The 12598-nt window shown below is 34.2% G+C and overlaps 1 protein-coding gene across 6 annotated transcripts in view; it reads right to left on the bottom strand.

The window, feature by feature from the left end:
• Cep83 (centrosomal protein 83) overlaps positions 1-12598 on the bottom strand; it is a 123370-nt gene that overhangs the window by 12628 nt on the left and 98144 nt on the right. For 5 of the 6 annotated variants that reach the window (XM_027953312.3, XM_071609641.1, XM_071609643.1 and 2 more), the window contains 3 exons: positions 12250-12325; positions 9613-9770; positions 7604-7733 (listed from right to left, as the gene is read on the bottom strand). In XM_027953312.3, coding sequence (XP_027809113.1) covers positions 7604-7733; positions 9613-9770; positions 12250-12325 — 364 coding nt within the window. Of the gene's footprint in view, positions 1-7599; positions 7734-9612; positions 9771-12249; positions 12326-12598 lie in introns of all 6 variants that reach the window. The other variant, XM_071609642.1, reaches the window with a different exon arrangement.

The raw sequence follows: 12598 nt of genomic DNA, 5'->3' as shown, positions 1-12598 counted from the left end.
CTCAGCCTACCAAGGTGCTGGGATTACATGTGTGTGCTACTGTATCCCACCTAAATATTATTTTCTGTTAAGTATATAAAGATAACTGATGTTACTTGATCTTGTATCCAACAATTTTAAAAATTCCTATTTTAATACTTTATTGATAGATTTACCTTTTATGCATATACAATCATGTTATTTGTGAATAACAATTTTAGTTCCTCCTATATAATCATTATATCATTTTTCCCCCACCCTTGCTTCATTACACTAAGTAGGACCTCCAACAAAACAGTGAACAAAATGGTGATAACAGACCTAACTTGTCTTGTTCCTGAACTTGGGTGAATGGAGGAAAGCATTCAATATTTGGTCAATATTAATCAGCAGCACGATTTTTATAGACACCATTTATCAGAGTGAGAATTCCTTTCTATTCTTAATTTGATAAATTTTTTTATACATTAATTTTGTGAAATTACTTTTCCGTATATATATTAAGATGGTCACAATAGTTCTCTTTCTTTTTGTTAGTCTTGAATTACTCTGATCTTACATGTTAAGCCAGTTTTATCTCTGAGACAAACTCTAGAGGTTCATGATTTATCATAATTTAAATGTATAACAGGATTCAATTTTCTAATGTTTAAATTTTTACATCTATGTTTATAAGTTTTCTTATGATTGTATCAGGTCTCAACCTCATAAAATACATGGGGATGTTTTTCCTACTTTTCTATTTTCTGGGAAAATTCTTGTTAAGATTGGTATTATTTCTTCCTTAAATATTTGGAAGAATTTATCAATAAAGCCAAATGAGGTATTTTATTAGTAGAAGATTTTTAATTAAGGGTTCTACCTCTTTCACAGATATAAGACCCCTTGGATTTTCTAATCTTCTCATATTAGGTTTATTACAATGTTCTTCAATGACTGTATTCATCTAAACTGCATAATTAATTAGTATAATTATTTTATAATATGCTTTTGATTTTAATATTTATAACATATGTAGCAGTATCCCCCCTTTCATTAATGATCTTCAGTTGTATTTATCTATCTAATCTATCTCATGGGTTGTTTGATGAGAACCAGTTTTGTTAAGGCTTTATCAGTTTCATCGATTTTTTCAAAAACCAGCCCTTGAATTTTCACTTTCCCACATTTGGTGTTTCTTTCACTGATTTTCTGCTTGTATTTTGAAGATGCTAATGATGACTATGTTAAATCTAAATCTATCCACAGAACTAATAATTCCATTATTGTGTTTTTTTAGTTCTAAACTTGCCTTTATTAAATGTTCTCCTGTTTTCTTTCTTTCTGTTTTGGCACTAGGGATCTAACTCAGGGGCACTTTACCACTAAGCCACATTCCAGCCCCTCCCCCTTTTTTTTTTGAGAAAGGGTCTCACCAAGTTGCTGAGGCTGGCCTTGAACTTGTGATCTTCCTGTCTCGGCCTCCCAAGTCACTGGGATTATAGACATGAACCACTGTGCCCGCTGTTTCCCAGTTTTCTGATATAATTCTCAAGCTGTTATTTCTGAGCAAGTGCTACATGGTTAAAGTCTGCATCTAAACACTCCATTACCTGTATTCCCAGTAGGGGTCCATTTATATTGGTTATTCTTTTGGTTTTTGATGTTATTTCCTCACATGCCTGTTTTGTTACTGTTGTTTCTAATTAGCAGACCATTTCTTAGAGCAGTTTTAGGTTACAGAAAAAATAAACAAAGTAGAGAACTTCCATATATTTTCTTCCCCATCCAATTTCCACTATTAACATCTTGAATTGTTGTACATTTGTTAAACTGATGAACCAATACTGATACACTATACTTTGCATTAGGGTTCATTCTTTCTGTTGTACAGGTCTATGGATTTTGTACAATTTCATATTTCCATCATTATAGTATCACACAGCCTTAAAAATTCCAGGGCTCTGTCTATTCGTCCTCTCCTCCACCACTGATCCCCTGTAAGCACTGACTTTTCTGTTATCTCCATAGTTTTGTCATATCCAGAATGTCATAGTTGAAAATGCAGTATGTAGTTTTTTTAGACTAGTTTCTTTATTTAGCAATACATTTAAGTTTCTTCCATGTCTTTGTGTGGTTGATTCTTTTTTTCTTTTTGGTACTAGGCATTGAACTAAGGGGCACTCAACCACTGAGCCACATCCCCAGCCCTATTTTTAATTTTATTTAGGAAACAGGGTCTCACTGAGTTGCTTAGCACCTCGCTTTTTGCTGAGGCTGGCTTTGAACTTGTGATCTTCCTGCATCAGTTTCCTGAGTTGTTGGGATTTACAGGCATGTGCCACCACACCTGGCTGATTCATTTCTTTTTACTGGTGAATAATGTCACCTTATTTGGATATACCACAGTTTTATCCATCCATTTGCTAAAGGATATATTGGTTTTTTCCAAGTACCAACATAAAGCTGTTCTAAATATTTGTGTGTAGTTTTTTTTGTGTGTGGACTTAGCTTTTCAATTCATTTGAGTAAATACCTTGGAATGGATTGCTAGATCATATGGTAACTTTACAAACAACTATCAAATGTCTTCTAATGTGGCAGTACCAGTTTGCATTCCCACCAGAATCAGAGTTCCTTATGTTCTATATCGTTACCAGTATTTGATATAGTCAATGTTTTGGATTTTGGCTGTTCTAGGTATGTCTGCTTATTTTTTGTAGAGCTGGGAATTATACATTTAAAAAATTGAGGAAATAATTTTTCAAACCTACAATGTTATTTTCCCTTAAAGTAGACTCATTTGTTTTGGGCAGGCAGGCTGTTAGCAGTATAAACTATTAATAAATAATCTAATTATAAGGAATGAGATTATCTGAAGCTTTGCTTTAGTAATTGCAAGGACCCAGTTATTTTCAGATCACCCTTAGTCCAATGACAAATTCTTTCAGGATTCTAACCCAAAACACAAGTGGATTTACCTGATCTCTGCTTTGTGGCTGTTTCTGAATTCCAATTTTTGTTTCCCAAGCCCTATGAAGTTGTCAAAGCTTTGCTCAGCTTCTAGTTGTCTCTTCTGGAACTGACAATTTACCCTAAAGGAAAAGCAACTACAAATGCCATGCTCACTTCTCTAGGTCCCTTACTGCTAGGGATCTTGGCCTCCTAATCTTTCATGGACTTGTTAGCTCTCTGAGACCTTCATGGAGATATTTTTTAAAATACTCTCTCAAATTCTCCTTATTGTCATGGGGTTCATTTGAGCTGCTATAACAAAATGCCTTAGAACTTAGGTAGTTTATAAATAATAGAAGTTGATTTCTCCAAGTTCCAAAGGTTGGGAAATCCAAGATCAAGGTGATTCATCACAACATGGTGCCTTCTCACTCAGTCCTCACATGGTAAAAGGGCAAGACAGTGTTACATACACTCATTAGGGCTCTGTCCTTGTCTTTGTTGATCTAACCACCCCTAAAGATCCATACCTCCTATTACCATCAACTTGAGGGTTAGAATTTCATCAGATGAATAGGGATGGTGGGGCGGGGTTCACAAATATTCAAACCACAGCACATGGAGAAAGCTGATCTACATATTTCCTAGTCTGTCATTTACAAAAGCATATGCTTTTCTTAGGTATTTTAGTTAAATAGCAGATTTTAAAATTTGTTTTAATTAGCTATACATGACAGCAGAATGCATTTATGTACTTTGAAATGTCATTCACAGTGAGATATAATTTCTCACTTTTCTGAGTGTACATGTATAATCATATTGGTCAGGCAGTCACATATATATGTAAAGTAAAAATGCCTGTTTCATTCTGCTATCTTTCCTATCCCCACATCCCCTTCTCTCCCCTCTACCTAATCTAAAGTAATGCTATTCTTCCCTAGTTCCCCCTGCCTAATTGTGAATTAGCATCCGCATGTTAGAGAAAACATTCAGCCTTTGGTTTTTTGAGATTGGCTTATTTCACTTAGCATGATATTCTCTAACTCCATTCATTTACTGGCATAAATAATTTCATTCTTCTTTAAAGCTGAGTAATATTCCATTGAATATATACACCACATTTTCTTTATCCATTCATCTATTGAAGAACACCTAGGTTGGTTGGTTCCATAGTCTAGCTATTGTGAATTGAGCTGCTATAAACATTGACAGAGCTTCATTACTATAGTATGCTGATTTTAAGTCCTTGGGATATAAACCGAGAGCGAGATAGCTGAGTCAAATTGTGGTTCCATTCCCAATTTTCTGAGGTATCTCCATACTGCTTTCCATAGTGGTTGCACCAATTTGCAGTCCCACCAGCAATGTGTTAGTGTACCTTTTTCACCACATCCTCATCAACATTTATTGTTGCCTGTCTTCTTGATGATTGACATTCTGACAGGAATAAGATGAAATTTTAGCATAGTTTTGATTTGCATTTCTCTAATTGCTAGAGATGTTCAATATTTTTTCATATATTTGTTGATCAATTATATTTCTTCTTCTGTGAAGTGTCTGTTCAATTCTTTAGCCCATTTATTGATTAATTGGTTATTAATTATTAATAATAACCAATAATTAATAATATGATTATTAATTATTGGTTATTATTATTAATTTTTTGGTGTAAAGTTTTTGGAGTTCTTTTTATATCCTAGAGATTAATGCTTTATTGGAGGTGGATGTGGTAAAAATTTTCTCCCAATTTGTAGGCTGTCTCCTCACATTATTGATTGTTTCTTTTGCTGAGAAAAAGCTTTTTAATTTGAATCCATCCCATTTACTGATTCTTGATTTTACTTCTTGAGCTTAGTAGTCTTGTTAAAACAGTCAGATCCTAGGCCAACATGGTGAAGATTTGGGCCTATTTTTCTTCTATTAGGCACAGGGTCTCTGTTCTAGTGCCTAAGTCTTTGATCCACTTTGAGTTGATTTTTGTGCAAGGTGAGAGATAGAGGTTTAATTTCAGTTTAATACATATGGATTTCCAGTTTTTCCAGCATCACTTTAGGCTATCTTTTCTCTAGTGAATGTTTTTGGCACCTTTGTCTAGTATGACATATCGTATTTATATGGGTTTGTCTCTGTGTCCTCTATTCTGTACCATTGGTCTACATGCCTATTTTTGTGCCAATACCAGGCCATTTTTGTTACTATAAATAGCAGGGGTTTTTAAAAAGTTTTTTTAAAGATGTTGATGGACCTTTATTTTATTTATTTATTTATTTATATGTGGTGCTGAGAACTGAACCCAGTGCCTCACACATGCTAGACAAGCACTCTACCACCAAGCCACAACCCCAGCCCAATAGCAGATATTTTAAAGGTAGAAATGCTTATAATCTCATTACTGTATGATCACATAAATACACAATCTTAAATCTAATTGTATTTCTTCAGTTGATTATTTAAACTGTAGTCGAATAAATAATTTTACTTGCCATCAAATCTTAATCAAGTATATATACATTGAATATACACATCAAACAGGTAAATTTAATCAGGCCCTATAGTAACTATAGGTAATATACAAAGATAGGGATTTCTGTAAGAAATTCTAGTCTTTAAGTATAAAACCATGACAGAAGCCATTCTAGAGAAGCTAAGACCAGGACTGGGCTTTATTATTCTGTAAAAATATACGGATGTGAATTTACCCAAATGCTGAGGAATGGTGACTAAAAAGCATTGGTGTAAGATTAATATGGCATCATATTATCAACTTATAGTATAGACTCTGAAATTTGCCTCCTGAGACAAATCTGGAGATGAACTTCCAAAAGCCAGGTTCCTAGACTACTGTTAGTAATCTTTTCAATCTCCATTATAAAAGCAAACTATTTACTAATCACTTACTATCTGCCAGGAATTAAGCTCAAATACAATAAAAACAAAAACTCAACATATATTGACTGAAAGAGCCAATGACTACCTTAAAACTTTACCATTATAATAAATTTGTTTTTGTAGACATCCTTATTACCTTGATCTGAATCTAATTCTTCCTCAAACTTGCATGAAAAACTTTGACCTGGGCAAAATGCAGTTCATGCTACATGCCTGCACCCATGAAGCTAAACTTAAGTGGCACACACAGAACTGTGCTGACTAGTCTCACCTTTAATGAACAATCACGAATTTCAAATGTATCCCAGTGCCCCATGGCAATCCTAGTAAATTTCCTTAATCTGATCAGTGTCTGATCTCTTTTAACACTGGATATCACTTTTGCTCCAAAAGAAGTTAATCAAACTAAACCACAATAATTAGCATTTGATTTCTAAGACACTTATCCCTAAAACTTCAACATGAAAGTTTATCTGTGTGTGTAGGGGGAAAACCAGCTCCTATTACTTCTAGAATTTTCTGGCTGAAATTTAGCTTCAGATGTGCCTAGGTTTCACAGTGCAAGGAAGTGTAAGTAGAATTTCTGAGACTGTCACAAGTCATTAAAAAAAGTATTGAAATCCTAACACCCACATGCTTTTCAGTACTTACATGGACAAAAGGCAATAAAAGTGGCATAAAGGATACAAAACATTGGGATTCTTGTAAAATAAAAAATGTTTTTCTAATCTCAATGTTTTACTACTTTTAGCATTATGGAAGGAGAAAATATCAGTAGCTGGGACAGTGAAGTAGTGACTACTCATTTATCACTCCAACTGTCAATCACATTTGACATTTACCCCAATAACAAAATGATTGCTAGGAACAGTGTCCTGGACTTCCAAATCGGAATATAATGATCTAGTTATTTCCTCTTATTCAAATCTGAACAATTAACTTTTCCAAAAAACACAGCTATTATGATACTAGTACACCTAGGATTATCTTTCTCTCATCTCAGTTATTCTCCTCCTCATAACCAACATTTCTAAAAAGAGAACTTATTAAGTGGAAACATTAAACACACACATGTACATCCACTACCCTGTCCCTCCTCACAGCCAGACTCTGTTAAAAACAACTGCTAAATCACTGCCAATGAGTCACTGTTACTGATGGAAACTGCTACATTCCTTGGGTTTACTGAAGTAGAAAAACGATATAAACCACTGACTTATATGAAAATACCTGGCTACATGATTTTCAGGATACCCTAGACTATTTCCAAAAAAGAAAGCCTTTTAGTTTCTAGAGAAAAGTATGCCTGCAGAGGTAAAATTTTTAAAAGGATCAAAGTGGAAACAGTGTAGCTGTTTTAGAAATTATGAAGAGTCCTAGGCCCTACAACTAGGGCATGAAGATACTTGCCCCTAATTTTTGAGTTGGAAACAAAAAAGGCTTTTAACCACAGAAGCAGTATTATAGATATTAGTTAGGCATAGGTGAAACAAGCCTAATCACATTATAACTTTAAAGGAGAATGAGTTGAATTAAGACTTGTATGGATTGGCCTGGAAGGTTTTACTGATTTAAAAAAATACCATCTCTGTGGGAAAATACCTGTCAGCTCAAACAAAATTCACAAGTAAACCTGCTGGATGGTTTAGATTTTCCCATTTTACCTCTGCAAGGTTGACAGTGAAATGTAATATTTAAATATCAAATTAAACATGTCACTAAAATCTCAGCTTTAATTTTACATTTTACTCTAAAATAGTTGTTTTACTCTATAGAAATCATTTTAATAAGAACCACCTGCCTTCTTCTGAGCAATGGCAGCACGCTGTAGTTTCTCTTTAGCTTGATTATACTTTTCTTCTCTGTCTGTGATACGTGCATGAAGCTTATGCTTTTCTTCCAACCACAGTATTTGTTTTTCTTCCAATGTCCTGTCAGAAAAATAAATGTATGCAAAAACATGGAAGTTAATATAAATGCTTAAGGTTAAATAGGTATTACCTGCCTGATTATATCCCTACTTTTCTAACTACAGGCACTACTATTTGGTCACACATTTGCTAACATTAACATCACAGAGCATTTCTTACAAATCAGTCACTGTACTTCTAATTAAGTACTTGTCATGTCTTTTTTATATATGAGGAACTAGGTTTACAGTAGGTGATTAACTGATGTAAGAACTCATATCTAATTAATGGCAGGACAAATGCCTGATAACCAGGTCTAAACTACAAAGACCACCAAGTAATAAAAAATGGACCTAATGAAGCTTGTAAAAATCAGCCTAGAGCTGGTCACACTGGCACACGCCTGTAATCCCAGCAGGTTGGGAAGCTGAGACAGGAGGATCCTGGGTTCAAAGCCAGCCTCAGCAATAGTAAGGCACTAAGCAACTCAATGAGACCCTGTCTCTAATAAAATACAAAATCGGCTGGGGATGTGGCTCAGTAGTTGAGTGTCCCGAAGTTCAATCCCCAGTACCAAAAAAATCAGCCTGGAATCAAGTCTTTGTGTGGTGTGTTTTCTGGATACAGTAAAATTCAAACCAATGACAGTTTAAGGTAACATAATTAAAATTTGTACTCCTAAAGCTATTCTTTATCCTTTATATGATTTTTAATATCCTTTTATAAGTAATACAAATAAGAAATAATAAACCATGATAAGTAAGATTACTTGTCTAAGGTCATACAGATTTTAAGTATGCTAGTCAGGACTAAAATTATACTCTATTCATCTGTAGTCCAGTTATTTTCTTCTACAACTGTCCTATGAATAACACCCAGAAAACAACAATAAATTACTTAAATTTGCTAGTTATGCTTGTCATTAGGGTTCTTAAGCTCATTACAAACACTTGAGAATTTCAAGACACCAATTTCTATTTTTTTTTTTTTAAATAAAAGAAAAATAGACCCTCAGGAATGTTATAACACATATGGACATGCACCTTTCTTACTTCCTTTTCCTGAAATTCAACCTGATATATGAAACCTTGGATGAGCCTTAAAATATGAAAGAACAGAAAAACTGAAGGAAAATAGAAGCTTTACTTGGTAAGACTGACTTTAGAAGAACAAATCTGAAAAAAAATAATGTTTTATAGATAGAAATAAACATCTATAATAACATGTTTTTGTTATAAAGACAAAGCAAATACAAAGTACTATAATATTTTATCCTACCGACCCACCTACTCACTCATTACTTTCATGGGGATCAAACCTAGGGATTTGTGCATGCTGGGTATGTGCGCTACCACTGAGTCACATTCCCCAGGTCTATTCTACCACATATTAAAATGTTCCAAAGAACATAAAGTCTTGAATACAACCAAAATAATTTTCCCCTGTCTACTACACTACTATTAACAAATTTCAAGGTCAAAAAATATAAACAAATAAATTAGCTTTTCAGAGGGAAAATCCAAAACTAGTTCTAATACTAAGAAGTTTTGAGAACACACAAAAATAACAACCCCACAATCAACTCATCTGTTCTTTGGTTATTTAACTGTTTTGGTTTGCTCAAAAAATAAGAGGATCATTTCTTTCAAGAGTTTTCAGAATACTGTGCTCAGGAAGGATTTTAAAATTTTCTTCTAAATAATTAAAAAATCTATAAAGCTCAATTTACAGAGTATGTTACCTAAGACAAATGTACACTACCAAAAGGTACTTATAACTAAATACAAACACATTCAACATTGGAATTAATTATCACTGAAATAACTACGTATTATATGCCAAAAAGAAAAAAAATAGTTTGTACATTAAAAAAAAAAAAAAAAAAAAGAGCAAACTCTACTTTTCAACTTCTACTTGCACTTTTTCAGCTTGGCTTCTTAAATTTCGGCATTCTTGTTTTAATCTCTCCACCATTTCCTTCAGCATTTGGTTTGAATTCAGCAAGTCATTCTCTGACTGTGCCAGTGAGGTCACCTGGATCTGCAAGCTACTGATTTGCTTAAAAGAAAACAAAAAAGTGAAACATATGGCCACTAAGCAAATGCAGTAAGGTCTGAAAAGTGGAGGATACTAAGCATTTCACCATCACAAATGTCCCACCCAGCTGGTATGCAGTCAAAGATGCCCCTTAAATGAAATAATAAATAGCAGCAGTTAGGATAATTTCTTACTATAATTAGAGACTACCACTAACCATATATTCCCTAGTCACTGAGTTCCTCATTTTGTTCCCACAATAAACAAAGCACAAGTGGGAAGAAGGGTTAGCAAGAAGAACAAGGAAAAAAGAGAATGTAAAGTCTCCTTTGACTCTAGTTTTTCCCTAGCCTTCTAGGAAAAGAACCAACTTTAAAAACAAGTCAACTGGGCTGGGATTGTGGCTCAGCAGTAGAGCGCTCGCCTAGCAGGGGCTGGATCTGGGTTCAATCCTCAGCACCACATAAAAATAAAGGCATTAAAGGCATTGTGTTGTGTCCATCTATACCTAAAAATAAAAATTTAAAAAACAAAACAATTTTTTTTTAAAGATAGAGTGAGAGAGGGAGGGAGGGAGGGAGAGAGAGAGAGAGAATTTTTTTTTTTAATATTTATTTTTTAGTTTTCGGCGGACACAACATCTTTGTTTGTATGTGGTGCTGAGGATCGAACCCGGGCCGCACGCATGCCAGGCGAGCGCGCTACCGCTTGAGCCACATCCCCAGCCCCACAAAACAAACAAACAAACAAAAAAAAAAACAAGTCAACTGGGAAACTAGTTGTTCCCCCTTCCCACATACTACCCTTGTAGGAGGCTTGCTCTCTGAGCAGTCAAGAATTGTTGAGTAAACATAGGAAGGGTTGTTCTCACCTTGTTTTAAAATGATTTCCAATTATTCTACATGCCCAGTGTTAAGCAGAAGGAAGATCTGAGAAATCTAATGAATGGTTAGGGATTCCTTGGCCTCTAGAGCCACATTTCAAATCACATAATGTCACCCAAGGCCTTTATTCCATCCTAATTTACCTTCACCTGGGAATATTTTTCCTCAAGAAAAGTGGATAATGACATAACGAACAGGCTAGAAAAACTCAAACTGCTTCTAAGTTATATTTAATAGTTTTCACTTGGGATAGTCATATCTATCCACATGCCATTTTGCCAATAAAATAAAGAAATTCTCATTTTTCTTTTTTTTCCGATTTACCTCTCTTAGCCATTCTCTGAGATACTTTAGAGCAAATAATCAAGAGACAGGGATCAAAAGAACCCATCCTGAGATTTAAGAGTTAAAAGAAATAAGATTCTTTTTATGCAATAAATTAAATGGGTAACAATCCTATTACTTTCCAATGGCAGCAAAGTCAAGTAAGATAGGATTATGTATGTCCATAGAGCAATTTGTTAGCAGAATAAAGTAAAATGGTATGTCTCAGATTATATTCTGGAATGAATACCTTCATGTGGAAGTTTTTACTTTTTTAACAGGAGTGGCAAACATTACATCTATGTCATAGTTACATAAATAAGCAAACTTCAAAGAACTTAATACCTCCATATATTGTAGGATGACAGAAACCCCAATGCCAAGGATACTACATAACTTCTCTCTTGGAGAATCAAACGTTATGCCCTCCAAGTTGAGGCTCAGAAGCTGTAACTGCACATGCAAAGCAGTACCAGCTAATAGGCAAGATAAACCTTAAAAGTAGAATACTCACTATTTCATAATCAGTAGGAAAAAGTTTTTTTTTTAACAAAAAATAAAATGGAATTTGGAAGAGAATACTCTCCCATGTTTTGCCCAACCATATATAATCTTTTTCCTGAACCCAAATACATTTAATTAAAATACACATTTCTTTCCATATAAATACGACTTATATTTCATAGGGAAATAGCAAGAAGTACTTTATGGATTAAATACAAAGTTACAAACCAATTATTCAATTAACTTAAAAATGAATAATCTTTCTAAGCAATTTTTAAAATTCCAGATATCAAAATAATGTCTTCCTGATTTTTAAAAGAATTGTTATGAGCTACAGCATGCAAATATATAAAAAAAACCCAGCAGTCAGAAAATAAGCTTATTCAATTACAACAGAGAAGCTGAAACACTTTATCTTTACACATCAACATCAATATTGTGGACTGTGCTAATTAGATTATCATAAATGTGATATGCAAAATTCCAATAATTATGCAAAACAACAACTTAAAGAAGCACCTAAAAAAAAAAAAAAAAGCAAGCAAGGCATGGAGTAGGGGTGGGGCACACTCCTGTAATCCCAGAGACTTGCAGGAGAACTACAAATTTGAGGGAAGTCTCAGCAACTTAGTGAGACCCTCAACAAATTAGTGATGCCTTGTCTCAAAATAAAAAATAAAAAGAATTAGGGATGTAACTCAGTGGTAAGAGCACCCTTGGATTTAATTTCTAGTACCATAACAAAATAAATCAATAAATAAAAGCAAAATGTTTACTACAAATCATACCTGTTTCAGATCAGAATTTTCACTTTTTTCTTTCTCTGCATTTTCAATATTCACAATTTGTTGTTGAAGTTTTAACCTAAAAACCACAACCCATCAAAAGACATTACACATCCACATACAGTTTATTATTTCACTGAATTAGACAATAAATTATATCGAATGCCTGTTTGATACCAGGTGTTGTGTTATGCAAAGTGGTAGATCCAAAGCCAGGGAGGTAGCACACACCTATAATCCCAGCAGCTAAGAGGCTGAGGCAAGAGGCTCCTGAGTTCAAAGCCAGCCTCAGCAATTTATTGAGGCCCTGAGCAATTCAGCGAGACCCTGTCCCTAATTAAAATATATATAT

The sequence above is a fragment of the Marmota flaviventris genome, chromosome 3 (genome assembly GCF_047511675.1).
Source record: "Marmota flaviventris isolate mMarFla1 chromosome 3, mMarFla1.hap1, whole genome shotgun sequence".
NCBI lineage: Eukaryota > Metazoa > Chordata > Mammalia > Rodentia > Sciuridae > Marmota > Marmota flaviventris.
The sequence above is the reverse complement of the archived record's forward strand: the minus strand, read 5'-3'. Positions and strand labels throughout refer to the sequence as shown.